Source organism: Apodemus sylvaticus, chromosome 16, assembly GCF_947179515.1.
Source record: "Apodemus sylvaticus chromosome 16, mApoSyl1.1, whole genome shotgun sequence".
Classification (NCBI taxonomy): domain Eukaryota; kingdom Metazoa; phylum Chordata; class Mammalia; order Rodentia; family Muridae; genus Apodemus; species Apodemus sylvaticus.
This window is the reverse complement of record NC_067487.1, coordinates 38,198,729-38,224,284: the sequence shown is the minus strand read 5'-3', so window position 1 is coordinate 38,224,284 and position 25,556 is coordinate 38,198,729. Positions and strand designations below refer to the sequence as shown.

Sequence of the window (25,556 nt, the reverse complement as noted above, 5' to 3'; positions counted from 1 at the left end):
TGAGTCAGGGTCTGGCTCTGTAGCCCAGGCTAGCCTCAAATTCTTGGCAGACATTTTGCCTCAGCTGCTAGTGTTAGGATTACAGGTGTCTGCCAGCACTTAATGCTTTTATTCCCCATTAATTAATTTATTTATCCACTTTACATTTCTTTCACAGCATCCCCTCTTCTCCTAGCCCCCTCCTCACACTGCCTCTCCTCTCTGCTCCCCTCCCCTTCACCTCTGAGAAGGCGGAAGTTCTTCCTGGGGAACCAACCCACCCTGGCACCTCAAGTTTCTGCAGGACTAGTTACATCCTGTCCCGCTGAGGCAGCCTGGTTAGGGGAACAGGATCCACAGGCAGGCAATGGGTTGAGGGTAAGCCCCTGCTCCAGTTTGGGTGGGACCTGCTTGAAGACCAAGCTGCACATCTGCTACATATGTCTAGGGGCTCAAGGTCCAGCCCTCGCTTGCTCTTTGGTTGGTGGTTCAGTCTCTGGGATCCCCCATGGGTCCAGGGTAGCTGACTGTTGGTCTTCTTGTGGAGTCTGAATACCTTCCGAGTACCTCAGTCCTTCCCCAACTCTCCCACCAGACTTCCCAAACAGTCAGATGCCATCTGTTTCTGTCAGCTGCTAGGTGGAGCCTCTCAGAGGACGGTTGTGCCAGGCTCCTGCCTGAATCTGATAGATACAAACATAGCCTGGGACTCCAAAGTCGTAGAAGGAGAAAGGTAGTCCAGCAATGTGTCTGTGGCCTGGGCCAGCCTAGAACTCACTATGTAGACCAGGCTGGCCTGCCTCCCTCTCTCTCTCTCTCTCTCTCTCTCTCTCTCTCTCTCTCTCTCTCTCTCTCTCCCTCCCTCCCTCCCTCTCTGAGTTGCTGGGATTAAAGAGGTCCACTTAGTTTTTTGAGATAGGGTTTCTCACTGCCCTGGGGCCCATGGACCAGGCTAGGTTGGCTGGTTTATATTAAAATGCTAAGTATGTATTCCTAAGTGAGTCAAACAGAATGCTCAGAGCTTCCCACCCTAGTTTCTTGATGAAAGAAATTATATCTATAGTTTTGGATAAACCTCAAGTGTTTTTGAAAAACACTTATTAATGTGTGTATATGTGTGTGTATGTGTACGTAGGGGCACATGTGCCATCATGTGCTTGTGAGAGAATGGCCTTAGGGACTCCTCTCCTTCCTCTATGTGGACCCCGTACTTTCAAAGATATAGGATTATCTCTCTCCCCTCAAAATAATGACGTTGGCTCCTCTCCATGTGGCCTTGCCTGGATTTGCTGCTGTCCACACCAGCACACCTGTCACCATTTGGGAGGTTTCTTAATTTTCCTCCTGTATTGGATTCCTACTTTTTTTGGGGGTGGTGGTGGGCTCTTTTGGGGACAGAGTCTAAGTCACCAAGGCTGGTCATAAGGTATCCTTGAAGTCAAACTGACCTTAAGCTCCCTGCCCCTTCTTCTCATACGCTGGCAACCCCAGGCGTGCACTGCCACAGTCGGCTTTATTTGCTTTTCCGGGCAGTGGCCCCATCCCGTGCTGCCGCCTTTGCTGGCCTGGAGCTAGCTAGCAGCAATGTTCCCAGGACAACAAGCCTCAGCCGGCGCCCTCGGCTTTTAGAGCTCCTCTTCACTAGATGTGATGTCTTATTGTTGGTGCTCTTGCTTTTGTTCTGATTTGGATAGGATCTGTGTTTTTCTATAGGTTCTGAGGAAGGGCACACAGATACTAGACTTTTGGGGACTTTGCCTCTGCAGCAATATCTGAATTCTTCTGTGCCTGCCCATCAGCGTCTGGGTAGGCATGGGAAGACGGAATCCCTTTAAACATGATTTGTCTGTTTTTATGTGCATGGCTGTTTTGTATATATATATATGCACATATGCGCACCATGTATGTACTTAGTGCCTAAGAAGGCTAGAAGAGGTTCTCGTGTCCCCTGGACCTGGGGTTATAGATGGTTGCAAGCCACACGCGAGGGCCAGAAGTCCAACCTGGACTCTCTAGGGGTGAAGGGGTGCCTCTGAGCCGTCTCTTCAGCCTAAAGTCACGTATTTTTAGATTTCCTATTTGAAAATGGAAACTACATGCCATTGAGCCCAAACTGCAAACGGAACAGAACCAAAACACAACAAAACAACAACAGCCAGTCACAGGGGCTGTTAATGAGAGGGAATCATGTCACAGGGGAGTTCCTTTATGTAGTGTTGTGCATGTGTGTGTACATGTGTACCTGTACATGTGTGCATGTCAGGCCAGAGGACATGGCCGGCCTTACCATTCTCTGGTTTGTTTCCTTGAGACAAGATCTCTTCATGAAACTAGAGCTAGGTAGTTAGCCAGTAAGCACCAGTAATCCCCCTGTCTCTGCCTACCTATCTTCTTTCTCCCAGTGTTGGTGTTATAGGCATGGATCATGCTAGATTTTTTTTTTCCTTCTTTTTTAAAGTGGGTTGTGGGAATTTGAATTTAGGGCTTCCTGCCTGGACAGTTGTTACCTGGTGAGCTGTCATCTCTCTGGCCCTGCAGGGAAGTTGTCTGAGGGGAAACTATTCTGTGTTATGGCTTTTGTTTGGTTTGCTTGTTTTGAGACCCAGTGTTACCACATAACCCAGGCCCTCCCTTAGTTCCCAGTCCCCCTGCCTCTGCTTTTGACTAGTGCAGGCATAAGCTACCATGTCTGGATCCTTACCATGTGATTTTAATGGTGGTGTATCAGTTTCTCTGTGTGTGAACATCTGTAGAAAGTTTTCAAACAAAAGATGGTTTGATTTTATATGTACAGTAGTTTAAAGATGAATAGTAAGTTAAAGGCATTTGAGTACGTGAAGGCATACAGGAAGAATTTTTCTCTTGTAACTCTTCCAAATCCCCTTTTCCCAAAATCCACTTTTAGTGAGCAGTTCCTGTGTGTGTCTCCTCCTGACTGAAGGCTAAACTTTCAAGGGTATAATCGGGGAGGAGGGCGGCAAACATGCCCCAGTATTTTCTGAGTGTTTAGCTTTCTATTATGATATACCAAAGTAGATTATCAATCAGTACCGGTATAACATATTAAAATTATTCTTTCCGCAGTGGGCAAGCATGAATTGACAGGCCATAAAGTTGCTGTGAAGATCCTCAACCGGCAGAAGATTCGAAGCCTCGACGTGGTGGGAAAAATCCGCAGAGAAATTCAGAACCTGAAGCTCTTCAGGCACCCTCACATAATCAAACTGTAAGCGCAGCTCCTTCACCTGGCCCCGCCCGCCCCGCCATCAGCGCATCCCTTTACCACACCTGCCTGACCTGGCAAACCAGACCCAGGCCTAACCTTCTTCCTGCTTCCGAGGCTGGAGGTTTCTTCCTGCTCCTGCCTGTGTCTGACCCCGGCTCACTGCCAGCTACAGAGCCCGCCCTCGTGGTTTAGCACAGTTCATACCTACCTTTTTCCTGTTCTTCCTGTTGTCTGGAAAGAGGCAGTGATATTGTTTTTATGGATACTATCAACCATTGGATTTCTACTAAACGTTTCTGTAGCAGGTGCCAGGGCCTGTTTGGTCTCCAGTACCACCCGAAAGGAAAAACAAAAAGAGGGGAGAAATTCTTGAGCTACAAATTTCAACTTTTTTTTTTTTTTTAACATGCTGGGAATTAGGCTCAGGAGATACTGTGTACTAGAAATGTTTTTTTTTTTTTTTTCCTCCTCTACCCTGCTTGTACTTGATCATACTCATACCAGACTTTGAGAAATCCAGTCTTCCAGAAGGACAGCAATCCTTACTGTTGCTTTGAGGAAGCCCCGGTGAGGCTTACGGGTCACTTATTTCTTACCCTCGGTTACCTTGTAGGCTATACGCTAAAGCTGCTGGGACGTCTCTGTTGGACTGGCTGGCTCAAAATTGTTTTGCTTTTTTATCTCTCATTTATTAAAGTGTTTTGATATATCTACTGATGGTCCCCAACTGTACAGTCCTTGTGCCTGCTTTTTACTCAGTGAGATGTCCATGAGGTCTTTCAAAGAACCGGGTCAGGTCTCATCTCCCCATCATCTCAGCTCTGACGCCCACACTGTTCTCTCTGGCGCAGTTAATTGTCCCGTGACCCCGGGGGACCGTCGGGGGCATCATTAACAATCCTGTTTATCCCTCTTCCCACCATGGCTCCATCTCTTCCTCCAGAATGTATCTCTGACCTTTTCCTCCATCCTTTATCACCATCACACTGGCCTGAGCTACCTGCTGCACCCCGGCTGCTTCTGAGCCTTCTCTCCGATCTTCATACCGACACTGCTTATCCTTTTGACCCTGCAGACGACGTGACTGCTAGCATCAAAACATCCCACAGCTTTCCATATTCCTTTAAATAAAAGCCGAAGGTTTCTTCCCGGCTCGTGGAGTTCTGTATCTTTGGTCTCCAATGACGAGATCCACATGCCGTTTTTCTCTCCCGCCTTGTTTTGCTCTTACCTTACCCTGAGGGTGCCAGGCAGGCTCCCAGCTGGGCCCAGGCCCCAGCTCTTCCTTCCCTCTGCCCACTCCACCTTCTTCTCAGGAAAGGTAGCCTGCTCCTTCTTTCCTTCCTTCGGGCTCTGCTCTGGTGTACTTTGTGACCTTCCTGGAGAACTCTGTATAGAAGAGGTTGCTGTCTTCGCTGCATCGCATGTTCTGCCACTCACTTACTTACTTAGTAAGTCTGGCACCTGGCACCTGGATCAAGAACATAACCAGCTTGTTTACATACTGTCTGTTTCCTGGCACCTGGATCAAGGCCATAACCAAAGCAGGAGACTGACTTTGCTCCCCACAGACTTGGAACAGCTAGCCCAGTACCTGGTCTCTATCTCATAGGCGCTTAGTAACTCTTTACTGAATGGATGAATACTCGTGTTTTAATATTAGTAGATAATGTTTTCTCTCACCAGGTACCAGGTCATCAGTACACCATCTGATATTTTCATGGTGATGGAATATGTCTCAGGAGGAGAGCTATTTGATTATATCTGTAAAAATGGAAGGGTAAGCAGTTCTCATTTAATCCTGTACATATTTTGCTAACTCCTCTGTACCCCTTATTGCTTAAAATGTCAGCAAGCAGTTTCCAGAGGTCTGTTTGGTAATATGTTCCCTTAGCATGACTTTGTGTAGGATCCCAGGCTGTGTAGGGGGAAAGGATCTCAAAGATGACCCCTGAGCCCATTTAATTGACATGGATATAAAGCCTACTTCTTAAGTAGTTGTTCAAGGTAATGTGACTTATTAGTGCTATATAGAGTTCAATTAAATCCCTAAAATTCATAATCCTTAGATTTATGGTTTTGGCAATACAAACTTTTTTTTTTTTGAGACAGGGTTACACTATGCCACTGTGACCTTCTTGTAGATCAGGCTGGCCTCCAATGCATAGAGATCTCCCTGCCTCTGCCTCCCAAGTGCTGGGATTAAAGGTGTGCCTGGCCTATGCACGTTCTTAATTTGCTTCCTAAACTTTCCTACTATGCTTTCCTAAGTGTTCCTCACAAAATATGTTATTAAGTACTTAACCGATGTAGGCCTTGCTGTTCAACCCTGGCCACATTTAAGCTGTGTTCGTGATTTGGTTTCTGAACTCTGATGTACCTGGAGGAGAAAGGAATAGGGAATTTGAAGGAGCTAGGAGTTAGACTTAAAGAGTTTAGTGTTTGAAGGAGCCTTGAAGACATTTAAGTTATGACTACAAATACTGAGCACTGTTCCCGGCCATATTTACTCCCAAGTTATCTGACTGGCACAGGCCCTTCTAAAAGATCCCCATCTGGCAGAGAAAGGAGCTTTGCTAGCCTTCAGTCGAGAAAGTTATTTGCATTATTCCTTCTTTCATGTTATGTAGTGTATCTCTTTAATCAGAATCAAACTCATGAAGCACGTTAATAATCTTTATTTCTCAACATGGTTAATTTCTGTCTGAAGTTTTCCCTTTCTCATCCTCCAAGGCCCCATTCTTATCCACTGGAGGAATTCTTCCTGAATTAATCCATGCCTGCGTTTCTCATCTTTTTTTTTTTTTTTCCCTCCCGTTTGTCATTTCTGGTCATTTTGCTGCACGACGCGGGGATGTCTTTAGTGGTACCATTTGGATGCCGGACTTTCAGCTGTCACATGTTTATATTTCAGATCTCTGCCTTATTTTCTGAAATTCCCTTTGGATAAGCTGCCTGTTTGGCTTCACAGACGTAGCCTTACCTGCCTGAGAACGACATTTTGGTTTTCAAAGTCTTTTGGCCACTGCCCCGCTCCGTAGTCCCGGCTTTCTGCCCCCCTCCTTTTTTCTTCTGCTCTTTTTATTTCTCTCTTCCCCCTCCCCCCACCCCCACATGACTCTTACTCAGATTTCTGGTGATTCTTAGCTGTCCACTTACATCTCAGAACTAAGTTCCCACAGGTTGAGTTGTTGGAGACATTGATTTTGGTAGGGTGAACTCTTTGCTCACAGGCACAAATATTTTTCTTCTTGGATAGATCTGGTGTCTGCTTTTCCCTATTTTTCTTGACGGTGTTGCTTTAGCTGTTGGATCTGAGTTGGGAGATGGGGTCAGGTCTTTTCTGTTAATATGTACGTCGTCTACCTCTTCCTTATCCCTGCCACGGAGCCCGTGCGAGCGGCCCGGCTTTGGCTCCCCTGAGGAGCAGAGGTCTTACTCCACATTGGTGAGGCATCAGCTTCCTGCAGAGGCCGCTGTCTCAGCGGCCCACCCGCCCCTCGCTGCTTCAGAAAGTCGCTGTGCGCCCGCCTCTCAGCTTTCCCAGGGTTCCATGTGCGCACGTGTTTATTTTCTCCTCTAGGATCTGGTTTTGCTTGTCTCCGTTCTGCTGAGTTTTCATCTGCTGCCCACACACTCCTCTTGGTGGCTGCCGTCCCCCCATCGTTTGGCTTTGTGGGCCTTATGTGGTGCTGACAGCACCCTGGTGCTGTTTCAGGGAGTGACACAAATGACCGAGTGTGTAATGTTTATTTGCCGGGAGTTTGCTGACCTGACTCATCTTTCTTTAGTCCCTGCCATTCTTTCATTCTCTGTACTATATTTTTGTAAATAAAAGTTTTGTCACCTTTGTAGCCTCTATGTTACTTCTTCTTCCTTTTTTTTTGTTTTTTTTTTTGTTTTTTGTTTTTTGGATTTGGTTTTTTTGAGACAGGGTTTCTCTGTATAGCCCTGGCTGTCCTAGAACTCACTCTGTAGACCAGGCTGGCCTCGAACTCAGAAATCCGCCTGCCTCTGCCTCCCAGAGTGCTGGGATTACAGGCGTGCGCCCCCACTGCCCAGCTTCTGTGTTACTTCTTAACGTTTGTTACATTTTCTCTTCCTCTTGCACAATTTTCTACTGGAACAAATAAAGGTGTGAGATTGCAAAAGTATTAATGTATTTTTCTTAAGGAAAGGTATCTTACACTTCAGTGTGAGGGTATGCTACACTTCGGTAGCAGTTTTGATTTTGTATTCAAAGCAATGACTGGTTTCTCTCTGTCCCCACATTATCCATGCGTTGAAGGTGTAGAGTTCTGGATTTGGACTGTTCACTCTGGACTACCAGAGGATCTCCTGTGGCAGTCCGCCTAGGGGACCAGTAGTTTACTTGTTAAATACTCTGTCCGGGAGCATGGGTAGAGCGGTGCTGCCTACCCCTTGTTGAGCAAACGTCAGAAAATACAGAGATTTGAAGATTAGTTTTAAAAGATTGTACTTAACATTTTTAATTGTAGTGTAAGCTTTCTCTTTCAATAAACATGCAAAACATAAATGTGCTAAGGATTTTCTTTTGTTTAAATGAAAACATCTTGGGCCTGAAGAGATGGCTCAATAGTAGTTAAGAGTCTTCTTCCAGAGGGCCGGGGTTTGGTTCCTGGCACCCACATCAGGTGGCCCACGATTGTCTCTAACTCCGGGTCCAGAGGATCCAATGTTCTTAGCATTCTTGTCTCTATAGGCACCTGCATGCAGATGTACACACACACATGTACACGTGCACGCACACGCATGCACACATGTGCACACACAAAACTTAAAAAATAGCTTAAATTCCAGAGCCCAGGCTATCATTGCGTGTGGCTCAATGACAACAGCTGCCTGTGTGTCCCTTCTTCATAGTCTGTCCCCTCACACCAGCATGGCGTTGTGTACTCTCCTTTGCATTCCCTTTTCATCGATTAGATTTGCTCTCTGGCAGCTCCATCCGTGTGTTCTGCGCCTCCTGTTTACTCTCCCCCACTGTCCCCTCGTTCCTCCCACTCCCGCCTTCTCCTTCCTACAGATCCCTGTTCACCTGCATGGCTTTGTTTCCTTCTGTGACCCGCTGAGTCAGACCAGAAGCATCTGTTTGACCGTGGGTTTGGATCTGCCCAGTGGAGCCCTTTCTGTATTACTCTGTGACCTTTATCTTCCCACTGATGGTTTTTGTTTGTTTGTTTGTCTGTTTTTTTGCGGGGGTGGGGTGGGTGGGGAGATTATTTTTGTCTACTAGAGTAGACCCTCCCTTTCATTCAATTCTGTATTATGAATATCTAACCTGTATAGCATATTGAATGTGCTCAATAAATATTTATTGAAAGAGGGAAGGATTAAACATCACTAACTGAAAAACATTCAGTTTTCTCATTCAGAGTTTCAGGTAGAAGTTGAAGGTACTAGAAATCGCTCACGAGCTACAGAAGATGTGTTTTTTTTTTTTAAGTATAGTTTATGCACATGCTAGGATCAAAGTCAGAGCTGCTGATTCCGTCCCGTAAGGCCGTGGCATTCCAGTGGAGGGCTGCGTGCCTTCCTTGCCCGCTTCAAAGGTGCCTCGTGGGTGACGTCACCTGGAAGCTCTCATGCTGTGACAGTTTATAGCCTGGAGAATTGGAAGTAAGAATGTTTTCCTTGAGAGACACAGCTTAAAATGCTTTTTTTGCTTTTTCCTAGTTGGACGAAAAGGAAAGTCGACGTCTGTTCCAGCAGATCCTTTCTGGCGTGGATTATTGTCACAGGCATATGGTGGTCCACAGAGATTTGAAACCCGAAAACGTCCTGCTTGATGCACACATGAATGCCAAGATAGCCGACTTTGGTAAGGATGGTTGTAAGGATTAAATGAGTGTATGCAATGTCTCCTGATACTGCTTATAGGGTATACGAGAATCCCTCTCTGCAAGTGAGCATTCAGAAGGGAAAACAATAAGGTGTGCGCTTAATCTCATGTCTCCAAAGGTGATCATAAAGAGATTAATTATTTAATGCGCATGCACACACACACACACACACACACACACATACACACACACACGTCAGAGGACAGCATTTGGGAAATGCTCCTGCTCTTCCACCACGAGGGTCTTAGTGGTTGGACTCAGTTTTCAGGCATGGTGGTAAGCACCTTGACCTGCTGAGCCATCCTGCCAGCCCTGAAATTCAGCTTTGTGATCGTAAATATCTCAACCTGTCAACATTAGAGAGCTCATTTGAAAAGAAATGACTCTTATTTGTCAAAAAGGTAGCGGCTTAATTTCTTTTTTTTATTTTTATTTTTTTGGTTTTTTTTTGGGGGGGGGGATTTGGTTTTTTTGAGACAGGGTTTCTCTGTGTAGCCCTGGCTGTCCTGGAACTCACTCTGTAGACCAGGCTGGCCTTGAACTCAGAAATCCGCCTGCCTCTGCCTCCCAGAGTGCTGGGATTACAGGCGTGCGCCACCACTGCCTGACTGCAGCTTAATTTCTAATATTTCTTGTTAGTCAACTATGGAGAAAGTGGAAAGTGGGATGGAATTAATGAAGTAAAATCAAAATCTAGAAAGATGAATTATATGAGGAAACTTTTTAAAATAAAAATTGATATTTAAATGCTGTAGAGTTGGGTTTCCGATGTAGTGGCACATGCCTTCAATCTAGAATTGCAGAGATGGAGGCTGGTAGAAATCTTTCTGTTCATCTGTGTCTATTTTGCCTAGCAATATATATATTAAAATGTAGGCGTTGGATATTCTAGTATTCAAAACGACCACTAGTTAGTATAAACACATTAAACTCTAAATATTGAAATACATTGTACATTTCTTTTAAGATTTATTTATTTATTATATGTGAGTACACTGTAGCTGTCTTCAGATACCAGAAGAAGGTGTCAGATCTCTTTATGGATGGTTGTGAGCCACAATGTGGGTGCCAGGATTTGAACTCGTGACCTTTGAAAGAGCAGTCAGTGATCTTATCCGCTGAGCTATCTCTACAGCCCCCCATTGTACATTTTTGTATAAGGTCAGAATATTTGGGAAATAAAGACTATGGTCATGTTAAAATGTTAAAGTTGGTTTTTTTTTTTTTTTAACCAAAAAATGGTTGCTGATCTTGTTACTACAAACTTAGCTGTGTTGCTTAATGGGTTTTCCCTTGCTTTTTGCCCTCGGGAAGTCTTGAGTGGCCACTTTTTGTCATTTCAGGTCTTTCAAACATGATGTCAGATGGCGAATTTTTAAGAACAAGCTGTGGCTCACCCAATTACGCTGCACCGGAAGTCATTTCAGGAAGGTAGTGCCCGGCGTCCTGCTTCTTTTGATGTATTTGTAGTTGCTTATATCTCTTAGGTGTGTTACTCTGTACTGTCTGTCACCTTGAGGATGTAATGTCAGTAATAGGGATGTAAAAGTGACATATTTTCCTGCAATAATTGTCATCTCCAAGGTTTACTGCCTCAGTCTGCCAAGGTTAGGCCTAGTCCTGGAAGCGTCTAGCTTCTGTACAATCTAATCTAGGCCCAGAAAGATGTCAGCTTCCGGGCCTTGCTGCTGAACAAGCTCAGCCCTTCCTTGGTCTTTGTGATCTATGGCTGTCTCAACTCAGACGTTTTGGCTCACTCTCCTCGCCACCATAACTGATCCAGTCTGGCTTCTCTGGGCTTCTCCTGAATTGCTCTGCTTGACCTCAGACTATCACTGTCAATCTGTTCTAATCTGGCTCCTTCTCAGTCTCTGGCTTGCCCCGTCTTCACCTGTGTCTGGCTTGTTCTTCCTCTGCAACCTGTCTCTGTACAGCTGTCCTGGTAACATGGCCCCTCTCTGCACTGCCCCTTAAGGACGTCCTCTCTCTTCTCCTGAGAGTTGGGCATATCTATCCTATTTTGTCTGATCTTTTTCTGATTTGTTATGTTGTCTGCCACTCAATTAGAAGCTACTTTCAAACATGGGTGCTTTCCTTTAGAAACTAACTTTGCCCTCATTGGTTGGGATTAAAGGTGTGTGTACTAAAGGCAGGTCTGCATTCCAGCCACAGGAATGGAAGGTGTGTGCTAAGGCTGAGCCACACTACAACTAGAAGCAACTTTTTTCAGTAAATAACACAATCTTGGGGTTTACAGTGTGATAAAATATCCTGCAGCAGAAAGAAGGGAATATATATTTTGTATTTTAAGAGTAACACACAAAAGGGGCTGGAAAGATGGCTTGGAGGTTAAGAGCACTGACTGCTCTTCCAAAGGTCCTGAGTTCAAATCCCAGCAATCACATGGTGGCTCACAACCATTTATAATGAGATCTGGACCCCCTCTTCTGGAGTGTCTGAAGACAGCTACAGTGTACTTACATATAATAAATAAATAAATCTTTAAAAAAAAAAAAGAGTAACACACAAGGAGCTGGAGAGATGGCTTAATGGTTAAGAGCACTTGCTGTTCTTCTAGAGGCCCGGAGTTTGGGACCCAGCACCACAATCTGGGTGGCTCACAGTTGTCTATAACTTACCTACAGGAGACCCAACACACTCTTGGTTTCTGCAAGCAGTTGCATACCTGGATGCCTACATTCTTCAACACACACACACACACACACACACACACACACACACACATACACACACAAGATGATGATGATGATGATGATGATGATGATGATGATGATGATAGAAATAAATAAAAAACAAGTGGATAAACTAACAAATCCATATATAGAGGAGAATGTTTGTTGGCAAGTCATGTTAAAGAAGTTAGAATGAAGTACTTTAATTTTTTTCTCTGGTGGGAGAGTTTAAAGCTAATCAGCTGTAAAGGTAGATATGTCACTTACAACCTGACTACTGAAATACTTACTCATGAGAAGCGGTTTACTTAGGCAAAAATTTACGAATGTAACATAATGGCAGTCCTTGCTGGTAATTCTGGACCTTGAGAGGTTGATGATCAAGACACCATTTCAAAAAACCAAACCAAACCTCACAGAAGGCAGAACACAGTCGCAAGTGTAATGTCATGTGTAGCTTTATAAGTATTCAAATAGATGGCATTCATGTGGTAGCTTCATGTTCTATGAGGAAGGAAAGTGTGTTAGAAACTCAATTACAGAAGTGGTCCTCTAAAAACCAGACAGGCTGAATTTATTGCGTGCCTATAGCCTGGCATCGCACATGGATGCCGAGGCTGGGTTATAGAGGTCGACCCGGTATCAGCGAAAAGCGAGGTGGGGGAGGGGTAAGAGAGTTGTAAAAAGGAAGGAGAGAGACTCATTTGTGTTCAGTCTTAATCTAAATCTGTTAGAGATTTCAGTGTATGACTGCTGAACTCTGAACTACTAACTAGCACTGAAATACGGATGTATTTTTGTTAGTGTGAAAACAAAATTTAATTTTCGTCTTATTTCCTTGTTTTATTCAAGGCTCAAGTTTCTTCTTCTTCTTCTTCTTCTTCTTCTTCTTCTTCTTCTTCTTCTTCTTCTTCTTCTTCTTCTTCTTCTTCTTCTTCTTCCTTTTCCTCCTCTTCTTCATCCTTCTTGATAGAAATAGAGACAGTTTATTAACAAAGAGAAAGCACGCCCAAATTTGGAAATGGGGTAGTGATCTGGGAAAAGATATTTGCTCAGAAGTTATAAAATTTAATTTAAAGGATTTATTTTAAATCATATATGTATATGTGTTTGTGTGAGGGTATGTATACATTAGTGTAGCTGCTGACAGAGGTCAGTGTCCCCCTATCCCCCAGTCCCCACCCCTCAGAGCTAGTGCTCCCTCTGTGGATGGTGAGAACTGAATCAGGGACACGTAAGAACAGCGCAGGTTCTCAATGGCTGAAACATCCCTCCAGCCCAAAGAATTTATTTTTAAAAATCAACGCTTTGGCCAGGCTTGGTGGTATACCTCTGTAATCCTCTTACCCGGGAGGTTAGACAGCGGACTGATGATGTGAGTCTGCTTCCAGCTCAGGCTACATAGGGCCTACATGAGACAGGGCTAGCCTGGCTATAAAGTAAAATGGTGTTGCAAAAACAAGCAAGCCAACAAAGAAATAACAAACAAACAAAAATCAAAGGAAACAGAAAGACGGTGCTTTGTCATTATGGCTGAATCGCTAATGCAGTGGTAGGGAGCCTTGCTCACCAGTGTCTGCAGTCACGTTTTACTAACCCGCCCACCCAAACCATTTCCTTGTTTAAATGTTTCAAATGGTGATGGTCCTAGTACAAAAATATTCCAGTGCTTTCGATTTTCACAAGCTTATTTTCTTAGACCATTCAAAGGAAAGGTAATTTGATGAATTAAAAAAAAAATCATTTGTGTTTTCTATCTTAATTCCTTTGGTATGAGAAAAATTCAAAGTCTAGATACTATAGGGAATATAACTAAAGAAAAAAGTTATGCATCATGATCAAACATGCATGAAATGGACTCTTAGGGAAATGTAATTGGATAGTCTTTCCTTGAGGTCTGTACGGATGGGAGCACTCATTTTGAAAACTGTTTACTGCTATCTACAGGATGTACTTTCGTCACTTTAAGGGTCCTTTTCCTCCTGAAGCCAGGCTCTGGGTGATTCAGCTTGTTTGTAGCTAGTTAAGATGGTGTCTAGAGCACGTCACGTAGAAGCCCTCAAGTAGAGCATCCTGTGAACTCCACCTCCCTTGACTTGCTTTTGCCACTCACTCAAGGTTCTTGCACTTTGACGTGAGGGTTTTAGGAGAAATGGATTCAGAATGTGTCACTACAGACTCGAATTTTGGGCCCGGCGAGTTGGCGTGGCTGGTAAAACATTTGCTGCCAGGTGACCAGAGTCTGGCCCCTGGATTCTGTGTAAAAGTAGGAGGAACAGATTCCACAAAGCTGTCATCTTAGGTCCACACCCTCTGTGACACCTGCCCACCACACACACACACACACACACACACACACACACACACACACATTTACTTAAGACAATTATCTCTGTTGCTCGATTCAACAGTGATCATGACGGCTCAAGGTTTGACTTGATTGGTAGGAACTTTGAGGGTCATAGTAAGGTAGTGCAACAATTTGACCCATGGATCACAAGTTACAAAATAGCTTATTTTAAAAAAGGTAATATTCTGGTAAGATTAGAATCTTTATGTGCGATGTGCAGCAGTCGCTATAGATACCATATTCTGACCACTGATTTCTTTAAAAATTATTTTCTTGTATTCTTCATAAAGTATTTGTGTTTGAAGACTGATAACCAATGCTTTCTGATTTGGGGGTTAATATGTTAGCATTCTCCATGCAGACTGTACGCAGGCCCTGAGGTGGACATCTGGAGCAGTGGGGTCATCCTCTATGCTTTGCTGTGTGGAACCCTCCCCTTCGATGATGATCATGTGCCAACTCTTTTTAAGAAGATATGCGATGGGATCTTTTATACCCCTCAGTATTTGAATCCCTCAGTAATCAGCCTTTTGAAGCACATGCTGCAGGTAGATCCCATGAAGAGGGCCACAATAAAAGATATCAGGTAACTCACTTTACCTACCTACCTACCCACTAACCATCCGTCCGTCCGTCCGTCCGTCCATCCATCCATCCATCCATCCATCCGTCTGTCCATCCTTCCATCCATCCATCATCTATCTATCTATCTTATCTATCTATCTATCTATCTATCTATCTATCTATCTATCTATCTATCTATCTATCTATCAAGACTGTGTAGCCTTGACTGTCCTGGCCTCTGCCTCCTGAGTGCTGGGATTAAAGGCATGTGGTACCACCACTGCACAGCAATTTGGTAATTTTAAACCAATGTATTTTTCTACCTTTTTGAATCTCAAGACATGAGAAAAATTTTATTTTATTAATGACATATTTTTCTTGTAGCAATACACTTTGAGTCATAGGAAATTGAGTATTGCACTCAATTGAGTATTGAGAAATTACTGCATTTTGTATTATGGTTTAACCTAATAGTTTAAATAAGGCAGGACTGATGGTGGCAGCTGTGCTTCTCAGGTTGAGGCAAGTCACGTCTTAGGAGCACTCCGTGCTCCCTGGTCACCTTAGTCTCCCATCAGTGTCACTTTATTTTTGTTTCTTTTAATTCTTTGATCTTCTGATGGCTAGACTACACATTTTTCTGATACTGGAAGCAGAAAGACCTAAAGGCAGACCGTACATATACGAGTAATGAGGAGAAAGCATTAGGGCACATGGGACTTGCAGCTGGATTCCTTCCCACTTCTCCTTACTCTAGAAGTCCTGTTGAAGCTGGACATGGTGGTACACACCTTTAATCCCAGCACTTGAGAGGTGGAACCAGGAAGATACCTGTGAGTTCAAAGCCAGCCTGGTCTGCAAAGTGAGTTCAGGACAGTCAGAGCTATATATAGAGAGAACCTGTCTCAAAAAACAAAAACAAATAAGCAAACAAAAGACCAGCTGAGAAGGAGACCCCAAGCGGCAGGGCCTGGCACATGGGAAGGGAAACTCAGTCTATTAAATTAATATTATAAAATATTGAAGTGAGAAGTATATCCATACATGTTTTGGGTATTTTTCAGAATTAAATGGATAGCAAATGCCGTACGTGGGTGTACCCCCGCGACCCCAGTCCTCGAGAAGCTGAAAGGGTGTGACAGCGAGTTTGCTTTCAGCCTGGGCTACACAATGAGGATTCTGTCTCAAAAATCAGTCACCAGTTGGAAACAACAACAACAACAAAAAATACCCTTAAAAACCATTATTCTTTTCAGTGCTTGCTTTGTTTATTTTTTTTTAAAGTTTTAGTATAGTTCTTGTTTTAGTTCCATATCCTTTTATATAAACAGTTAATGAACATAATATGAAATTGTTTAGAGGATGGTCTTTTGGGACAGCTAGGTTGTAAGGATGAGGATAGATTTTACATGAGTGAGTTGTTTATTGTGAAACTATGCGTGCAGTAAGCACCTGTAGGCTCTTACACACTGGCTTTTGTTAGTAAGCACTTTTCCTGTAACCTGACACTGTGTAAACAGTGAAGCCACACAACACAATTTCTTTGCGAGCTGGGAAAAGACTGTGTACTCCAGTATCATTTGGGTAGACATACATACCTTTCCATTTGGCTGCCTTGATCCTTAAAAGTTATTGGCAGGGGACTGGAGGGATGGCTCAGCAGTTAAGAGCACTGGCTGCTCTTCCAGAGGTCCTGAGTTCAATTCCAAGAACCCACATGGTGGCTGTAATTGTAGTCCCATGTGATCCAAAGCCTTCTGGTGTGTAAATTGTACATATCGACCAAAAAACCCATACACATAAAAGTACCTAAATAAAAAATTAGTGGTAGACTATAATTTTAGTGGTAGACTATAGTTTTTCAGCATATTCAATGAAGTATGAACTAGAAGAGGAAAACAGTTTAAAGAGAATAACATTAGCAATGTAGCATGAGAATTAAGTCATAACCTGATCTCTTGAACCGATTACTTTTATTCTTGGTTTGTCTGAAAACCCTTCTTCCACCATTGCTGTCTCTCTCAGGGAACATGAATGGTTTAAACAGGACCTTCCGAAGTATCTCTTTCCTGAGGACCCGTCTTACAGTTCAACCATGATCGATGACGAAGCCTTAAAAGAAGTGTGTGAGAAGTTTGAGTGCTCGGAGGAGGAGGTCCTCAGCTGCCTGTACAACAGGAACCACCAGGACCCGCTGGCGGTCGCCTACCACCTCATAATAGACAACAGGAGGATCATGAACGAGGCCAAAGACTTCTACCTGGCAACAAGCCCACCTGACTCTTTCCTCGACGATCACCATTTAACTCGGCCCCACCCTGAAAGAGTCCCATTCCTGGTTGCCGAAACACCAAGGGCCAGGCACACCCTGGATGAATTAAACCCACAGAAATCCAAGCACCAAGGTGTAAGGAAGGCAAAATGGCACTTGGGGATTCGAAGTCAGAGCCGACCCAATGATATCATGGCAGAAGTTTGTAGAGCAATCAAGCAGTTGGATTATGAATGGAAGGTAAGAGGGCAGGCGCTCCATCATATGTGGCGAGCCCCTAGACAGAAGTCCTCTGGGGAAGGGCCGATGTGACGCGCCTCTGTTTTTTGTCTATATTGAATGCTAGGTTGTAAACCCCTATTATTTGCGTGTTCGGAGGAAGAATCCTGTGACAAGCACATTTTCCAAAATGAGTCTCCAGCTATACCAAGTGGATAGTAGGACTTACTTACTGGATTTCCGTAGTATTGACGGTATGTACACAGAGAGCCATGGAGGCCTGACATGTGATATGTTAGGCCTGGTTACCTAATTTGGTTTATAGTCTTGTTTTCTTTTTTTAAATAAAAATTAAGCCTGCAACGTAATACATTTCAGTAAGTATGGCCCCTTCCGCCCCTCCTTTCTCTCTCTTTATCCCTTGCCTATCTTTATATCCCTTCCCTCCTTTCCTCCCTCCCTCCCTCCCTCTCTCCCTTCCTCCCTCCCTCTCTCCCTCCCTCTGCTTGTATCTTGGAACGAACGCATGGGAGGGGATGCAGAGGTCAGGTACCCTTCTCCTTCCCCTTCCGTCCTACTTTGGAGACAAAGTCTCTTTGCAAACAGAAGGTTGCCCTTCAGGGCACACTTCCTGGTCAGCGAGCTCCAGGGGCCCTTTCATGCCTGACTTCCGGTTGGGTGTTATAGGTGTGCCCTCGCTGGCCTGTCCTTGACATGGGTCTGGGGTCAACATCAGGGTCCGTATGCTGTGCATCAGGCTCTGTATCTCCTGAGCCTTCTCCCCAGCCCCAGTGCACACTGTCACACAGGGCCTGTGTCCTTACCATCCTTCTCGCCCCCAGTGCACACTGTCATACAGGGCCTGTGTCCTTACCATCCTCCTCGCCCCCAGCCCCCCAGTGCACACTGTCACACAGGGCCTGTGTCCTTACCATCCTCCTCGCCCCCAGCCCCAGTGCACACTGTCACACAGGGCCTGTGTCCTTACCATCCTCCTCGCCGCCTCAGCAAGGTCTTAGGAAGCTTCCTGGCCTTTTCCTGCTAATTCACTAGGAAGCATTACTTCCTGTGTTCTGCAAGACTGACATTTGTCAAACCTGTTCTTCTTGCTCCATAGATGTATGTATGTATGTATGTATGTATGTATGTATGTATGTATGTATGTATGTTTTATATATATATATTACATTTTTTTTTTTATGCTCTAAGTGACATTTGTGAACCGTCAGGGTAAGAGCACTGGTCAGGGGAGGGAGGGTAGAGATCTTGAGTGGTGGGGACTTACTGTCCATTTGGTGGTTCCTTGGATAAATCCCTTGACTTCTCTGGCTCCTTTATATCAGTAAAACTATTCCTAGGCAAGATAAGTTCCAGGATACCTTTCATATTGCAAGTAATCGATTCTGTACTTTTTGCTTTGTTTTGTTTTTGAGACAGGGTTTCTCTGTGTAGTCCTGGCTGTACCGGAACTTACTCTGTAGACCAGGCTGGCCTCTAACTCCCAGAGCTGCCTGTGCCTCCTGGTCTACGGGATTAAAGGCGTGCCTGCCACTGCCCAGTGAGTCTGTGGTTTTAATTAGTATTACTGCTAGGAGATATTTATTAAAGCCCAGGCTATTAGTTTACTGGTTCTTTGTCGACATCAAAGTCCAGAGCACTGTGGCGTACCCCATGCTGACTAGCCATTGTATGGATTTTCCATGCCCTGTGTAAACGTGGAAAGGGGCTTGACACAGGCCCACCTGCTCCAATGTATAGAAAATCACTGTGCTTTAGAGAGTCAGAGAGGAGTCTCATGCGGGTGCTGCTTAAACATGTCAGGGAGACATAGATACTAAAACTTTGCAATTCTTTTCACCCAGATGAAATTACAGAAGCCAAATCAGGGACTGCTACTCCACAGAGGTCGGGGTCCATCAGCAACTATCGATCTTGCCAAAGGAGTGACTCGGACGCCGAGGCTCCAGGGAAGCCCTCCGAAGTCTCTCTCACTTCCTCTGCGACCTCCCTCGACTCCTCTCCCGTTGAAGTAGCTCCACGACCAGGAAGTCACACAATAGAATTTTTTGAAATGTGTGCAAATCTAATTAAAATTCTTGCACAGTAAACCTAAAACTTTGCTTATTTCTTTGATGCAATAAGCATGCATAATAAATAATAGCCAAATACTTCCACCTACCAAGTTTTATATATATTATAATATGTGTGTGTATATATAACTAAGGATTGGCCTTTTGGAATGCAGTTTGCACAGGGGCTGGAAAACGATTGATCGTTAAAAGCCCAATGTGCAGAAATGAATCAGGGTTATCCTGTTATTCCTCATTCAGTGGGTACACACAGCATAATATACACACAATGGATTGTAGGCCTCAGGCTCACTTGATTTTTGGCCATTTGAATTTGCTGTGACAGGTCTCCATTGACCATAAATTTACCATAAAGCCTTCACATTAGTACATGTTGATGTGTTTTATATTAGCTTCATGAATTTATTGAGTGAGTTTGCCTAGAATCCCCAGAGATCTTATTAAGTGATGCTGTTTTTTGAGCTCCTTAACTTCCAAAATAGCTACTAGTTCCCATTTTTGGTAACATTGTGAACTATTTCCATATTCCTCTCAAAAATGCTGTTTTTGTGTAGTAAGTCATATCAGATAACAGTCTGAATTTTAAGTTTTTCTTTGGCTTGTAAGCCCCCAAGCCCCCAGGATTTATATGTTCAGACCCTCCAAGCCCGAATTTTCTTTTACAGTTTCCCCCTTGTTTTGTATATGAAGTGCTGCTTTGGGTCCAGGAGCTGAGTTGCTCACACTGAATCATGTTGCTTTGTTAGTGCACAGACATGCTGTCATGTCAGCCAGTATTGAATGTCATTTGATGGTGTATTTTTTAAGTCTATCCAGTGCATAGAAAGGACATCTTTTATAAGCTCTGAATGCTAGGATTGAGTTTTTAACCCCTGATTTTATTCTGAACAATTTTTAAAGAAAGAAAATCTGAAAGAATATAGTGACTGCATGTATATCTACTACTTAGCTTCTACAACTACTGTTTGGCCATATTTGCTCTCTAGATCCACACATGTATAAAATACAGATATGCACATATATTTGAGTGTATGTTTGCTTTTATTCTGAACCATTGAGATGTTAACATACATATCCCAGCCCTAAATACTTCAGCATCTCCTAAAAATAATGATAATGTCCTTTAAAAATCTCCTAAAACCATTATAAAATCAATAATAACCAGATAGTTCCTGGTCTTCCAGATTTAGCTGTAACTACTCAGAATCCCACTTAAGTTGCAGCCTGATTTCATTTGTAATACTTTAATCAGGTTAATAATACTATTTTGAAAAGACGTAGAAGAAATTCTTTATTCAAAATGGTCAAGTTTATTTCAGGTTTTAATTTTTAAAAAAATGAGTGGCTATAGAAGTTCTGTCTTTCTTCGATCTCTGATTTATATGCCTCTCTCTTTTAGTGATATCAGAGTAGTAGGTGTAAGTGAAGATTTAAAGTTACACAAGACAAAGCTGGTATTGTATGAGGTAATAATTAATTTCATATTGGCCGTATTTGGTTTCCTTTAAGTTTAGGGAACTGGTCAGAGACGCTAGCTCAGTGGCGAGGCTGAGTGATCTCCAGCAAAGCAAAAATGCATTTTCTTTAAAGATTAATCATCCCCCCCATTTATAAGAGAGGACCCCCCCCCCCACTGCATTCATTTAAAAACATTTTGCCCCATCCTCCAATCTATCCAGCACTCATGTAACCAGGTGGGAATGCTTCTGGAGGACATGATAGTGTGCATAAGAGATGGCGCTATGGTTCATGCACTGATTTCTGGACGAAAATGACGCTGCTCTTGGTTTGGGGCTTGTTTTATTCAACTCTGATTTGAATGCTGTATAAAGTAATGGAGACTCCATTTACATGAGTTCCCAACTGTATTTATAACTGTGTGTGTGCCCTCTGCGTGGGGCTCCCGGATGTCACTTATGCTGTCCGAATGCAGAGCCGTGTTCCCGATGTTGGGAGCAGAAGGCTGCATTTGTAAAGTTACAGATTTGTACATAGAACTAAATAATAGCTCTATAAACTGTTGGGGGGGGGTACGGGGCACAAAAGGAGGAGCCAATTAAATAGGACCTTCTAAAATTTGTTAATTTTGTAAACTTTGCTTCTTTTATAAGTTATTCTGTGATTCCTTTTAGTTACCGAGTTTTATTTTGAAGATATTTAAATATTGCACTTGTATAAATAGTATGATAAATGCAGACTATTGCAGTCAATATTTTTTTTTTAAAGCTAGGACATCTGAGATGACAACTTTCAGTTAAGTATGTCAAGCCCGGGACAGAATTTCCACAAATGTATTGTAGTTTGCAAATCCTTATACTGAAAATGTAAGGGGGGTCAATGCAAATGGTTTTTAATCTTTTTATTATCTTTTCAGCAGTTTATATTTTTTTTTTGTGATTTTGTGCAACCATATTTTTACTTCGTCTTGACAACAGAAAGCTGTGTGATGTTTTTTTGCCAGAAAAGAACTGTATACATAGTTTTAAATATAACAGATTTTGCTGATATGTAAAAATTTTGCCATTAAAGTTGATTTGTCATGAAAGGAACTTTTCTACCAAGTTGGGAGACGCGAGAGCTTAATATATCTAATTTAAAATAATTTCACTGAAATAAAACACCATTGCTTTCACTTTGGTTCTATTTTTTCTTAAGATGCTTTTGTAGCGTTTTGGAGTTTTAGATAATTTTATATGAATTCTCTCCCTACCTTGCCCCATCCTTTAGATCTTTGATACCATTCACAAATGAACTAATGTGGCTGGGTGTGTAAGATATGTATTCCAAGTGGCATCTTGGGACAGAAAACCATGTTGTCTAAATTCTTCTTCTTAACTCCTCCTCCACCTGTTCACTGTGGGCCCTGACACGATGAACACGATTCCACACGCAGCCTAGCTGTGAGTCGGTTGTTGGGAGGAGTCAATCACTGTGGTTTATGTTTGTTGGCCCAGAGTAACCTGATTTAGAAAGATGACATAATAAAGAAAAAAATTTCATTTTTCACCTGTTACACTGTCTTTCTTATTTAATCAAGGTTTGGGGTGGAGGGAGGCGCTTGTTCGTCCCTGAGTATCTGGGCTCTTTTATGTACTGAAATATAAAATAGTGCTTGGTTATATTTTCATACTCAAAACACTGATTTTTGTCTCTCACAAATGTGTATAGGTTTCATCTAGAAATCGGCCCATAGACAAAAAATATTAAGATGCAGACAGTAAAAGCGGAAGCAACTGTCACAGCCCAGTCACAAACACAGGACTTAAATTCCAGCATTGCTACCATTCAGCTACTATTAAATCTAGAACTTAGCATTTCTTGAGCCTTTTCCTGGATTGCTAGCTTTCTAAATAATCAAAAAACCTTCAGTAGAGATGTTTTGAACAGCATGTGAAGTTCTTTTGGAGTGCTCACTCTTCTAGATCTTGTCTACAAGTTTACACAAACTGGCATGTGAAAACACCATCCATTAAACTGTCCTGTTGCGAATGAGTGGGCTTCGGTTTTTTTGTAAATGCCAATCAATAATGCCAAATATTTAGAGACTGTTCACTGCCCTGGAAGACACTGCCAGTTCCTTACCAGAGTAGAGGGCATCACAGTTAAGCTACCCTGAGAGACTGGGAAGAACAGAGCCGCAAGCATTCATAGGGCCGCTGTGAACCATTCATGACAGACGTCACCAGGACAGCAGGGTACAGGCCCTGCTCCAACCATTTTATTAGAGCTGGATGGAGGGAGATACACAGATACTAAAGTACAAAACTGTAAGTATGCACTGAGTAGATACTCAGGGTTTCAGGGTTGTAGTGACCACATGAACCTCTATCCAGACTGAGGCACATTGCTTCCACCAGAATGTCCATTATGATTAATATGGGCGTGAGGTGCCATAGACCAACTCTGACATGGGAAGACTTTCAAGGAGGTGTGAACACCAAGGGTAGGAAACACCGAAGTCCATTTTAGAGGCTGGCTACCACAGCCATATATTGATTATTTTGAATATACTGACTGACCTGGCAACTCTTACAAAATGTTAATGAGTATAATCAAAATATAAATAAAAGTTGCATCTGAAGTCACCATTGATCTCAAAGTCTAGACACACTGGCAAGCTGTCAAGATTAGTACAATTTGTCATTGGTAACAGACATTGTCAACTGTTTTCCTTTAAACGAAGTTCTTTTTTTAATAAAAATGTGTGTGTGTTCGTCATGGCACACATGGAGGTCAGATGACAACTGTCTTTCCAACCAGTAGGATCTGGGAATCGAACTCATGCCATGAACCTCAGCAGCAAGCATCTTTACTTGCTGAGCCATTTCACAAGCCCCTTGCATTGTTCATTTCAACAAAAGGTCAAAGACCTAAACATGAATAATCAGTTTGTCTGCCGTTCAAAAAAAAAAAAAAAAAAAAAACCAGTTGTGTTCCACAAGACAGTAGAGCTTTATAATAGCCTTAAAGAACTGATTTTATTGGGTCTGGAGAGATGGCACTGACTGCTCTTCCAGAAGTCCTGAGTTCAATTCCCAGCAACCACCTGGTGGCTTACAGTCATCTGTAAAGGGATCCAATGCCCTCTTCTGGTGTGTATGAAGACAGCTACAGTGTACACATACATACATACACACACACACACACACACAGAGAGAGAGAGAGAGAGAGAGAGAATGAAAATTAATTTTGTTCTTAGGGATGTGTACGTGTGTGTGTAGCCACTTGTAGAGCCCAGAATGCGGTGGTGGAAACTTCCAGAGCTGTAATTCCATGGAGGCTGTGAGCTGCCGGATGTTGGTCTTGGGAACTGAACTTTGGTTCTCTGGAAGAGCAGGAGCCAGTGCTCTTAACTGCTGGACCCTCTGTCCAGCCCTCACTCATCACTGGAATCTTCACTCCCTTTTGAGAGACATCACACTTCAGTAGCCGCAAAAGCACTTGATAGCGTAGAAAAATGAATGCCATCGTTTAGAAATACCCCTGATGAAGCAATGATACCTGGCTATTGTGCCTGGGAATTGAGAGTCTTGCCAGGTGACATAGCCAGGTCTCGCCTCAGGAGGAACTTGTACTCCAGAGTTTCACTGTAGGAGTGTGATAGAGCACATCACTACCATTAGAGTTTGCCATCATTACCTCAAATCCACGCAGCAGTTCTATCACTGTGGCATTTTAACTTTTGTGAAAAATAGCAATATGTATGAGTTTAGGGTATGGAAGGGCCTCTAATGCTTGGTATCCGTGAATGCTAGAAGAGGGCAATGGGTCCCCTCTAACTGGAGTTACAGATAGTTTTGAGTCTCTGTTGAGTGTAGGATCTGAACAGGATCTACAAGAGGACCTCACTCTAGAGACATTACTCTAGGCCAGCATCAGTGACTTTAATACCAGTGTTGGGTTGAGTTTTCTTCCAGGGCATATTTGATATTTTGGAGAGAAACAAGTTGGTGGTCCTTTTGGTGACTTGTGTGTGTGGGGTTACTGATGGTATCTCAGCATCTTGCTATGTTTCTGTTTGCTTTCAGACCCAGGAACAAACAGCTTAGGTGCGTATTTTACATACCAAAGCAGACCTGGCCACCAGGTTCTCCCAGCATCTCTCAGGCCCTACCGAGTATACCACCCCCCCCACAACAGCACAGGGGCTGGGCGCCCTTCCCCCAGAGGATCTTTGCTATGTAACCCAGACATTTTGTTTTCTCTCCCCTCTCACACCAGCCCCTTCTCTCTGCCTGAGCGCTTTCTCTCTTTATCTTCCTCTCCTTTTCTCTATCTTTTCTGGCCTCCTTCCTTGGGGCCAGTGAACTCACCTGTCCGAGTGCAGCTTCTAAATAAACCCATATTTGTATATATTTTAATCTGGCTTGAATTGGCTCATTTGACCAGAGGAGAAATAACTTATCAGTTTACCTCAACAAATATCTAACCAGTAAGAAATGCTGTGGTGCGTTGAAAAAGCGTGGTCTCATTTTGCCAAAGGCAATCTACAGATTCAATGCTATCCCCATAAAAATCCCAACCCAGTTCTTCATAGAGCTGGAAAGAGCAATTCTCAAATTCATCTGGAATAACAAAAAACCCAGGATAGCTAAAAGTATTCTCAACAGTAAAAGAACTTCAGGGGGATTCAGTATCCCAGACCTCAAACTTTACTACAGATCAATAGTGACAAAATCTGCATGGTATTGATACAATGTCAGGCAAGCAGATCAATGGAATAGGATTGAAGACCCAGAAACGAACCAACACACCTATGGTCACTTGATCTTTAACAAAGGAGCTGAAAGCATCCAGTG

The 25,556-nt window shown here is 43.3% G+C and overlaps 1 protein-coding gene across 2 annotated transcripts in view; it reads left to right on the top strand.

Moving 5' to 3' along the window:
• The window catches only part of Prkaa1 (protein kinase AMP-activated catalytic subunit alpha 1), a 36,390-nt gene extending 14,127 nt beyond the window's left edge, over window positions 1–22,263 (top strand). The window contains exons 2-9 of one of the 2 annotated variants that reach the window (XM_052159516.1): window positions 3,064–3,205; window positions 4,892–4,985; window positions 8,903–9,047; window positions 10,413–10,500; window positions 14,474–14,698; window positions 16,702–17,188; window positions 17,295–17,421; window positions 19,030–22,263. In XM_052159516.1, the coding sequence (XP_052015476.1) occupies window positions 3,064–3,205; window positions 4,892–4,985; window positions 8,903–9,047; window positions 10,413–10,500; window positions 14,474–14,698; window positions 16,702–17,188; window positions 17,295–17,421; window positions 19,030–19,274 (1,553 nt within the window). In that variant the 3' untranslated portion in view covers window positions 19,275–22,263. Of the gene's footprint in view, window positions 1–3,063; window positions 3,206–4,891; window positions 4,986–8,902; window positions 9,048–10,412; window positions 10,501–14,473; window positions 14,699–16,701; window positions 17,189–17,294; window positions 17,422–19,029 lie in introns of those variants that run through there. The other variant, XM_052159517.1, reaches the window with a different exon arrangement.
• The last annotated feature ends 3,293 nt before the right edge of the window (window positions 22,264–25,556 follow it).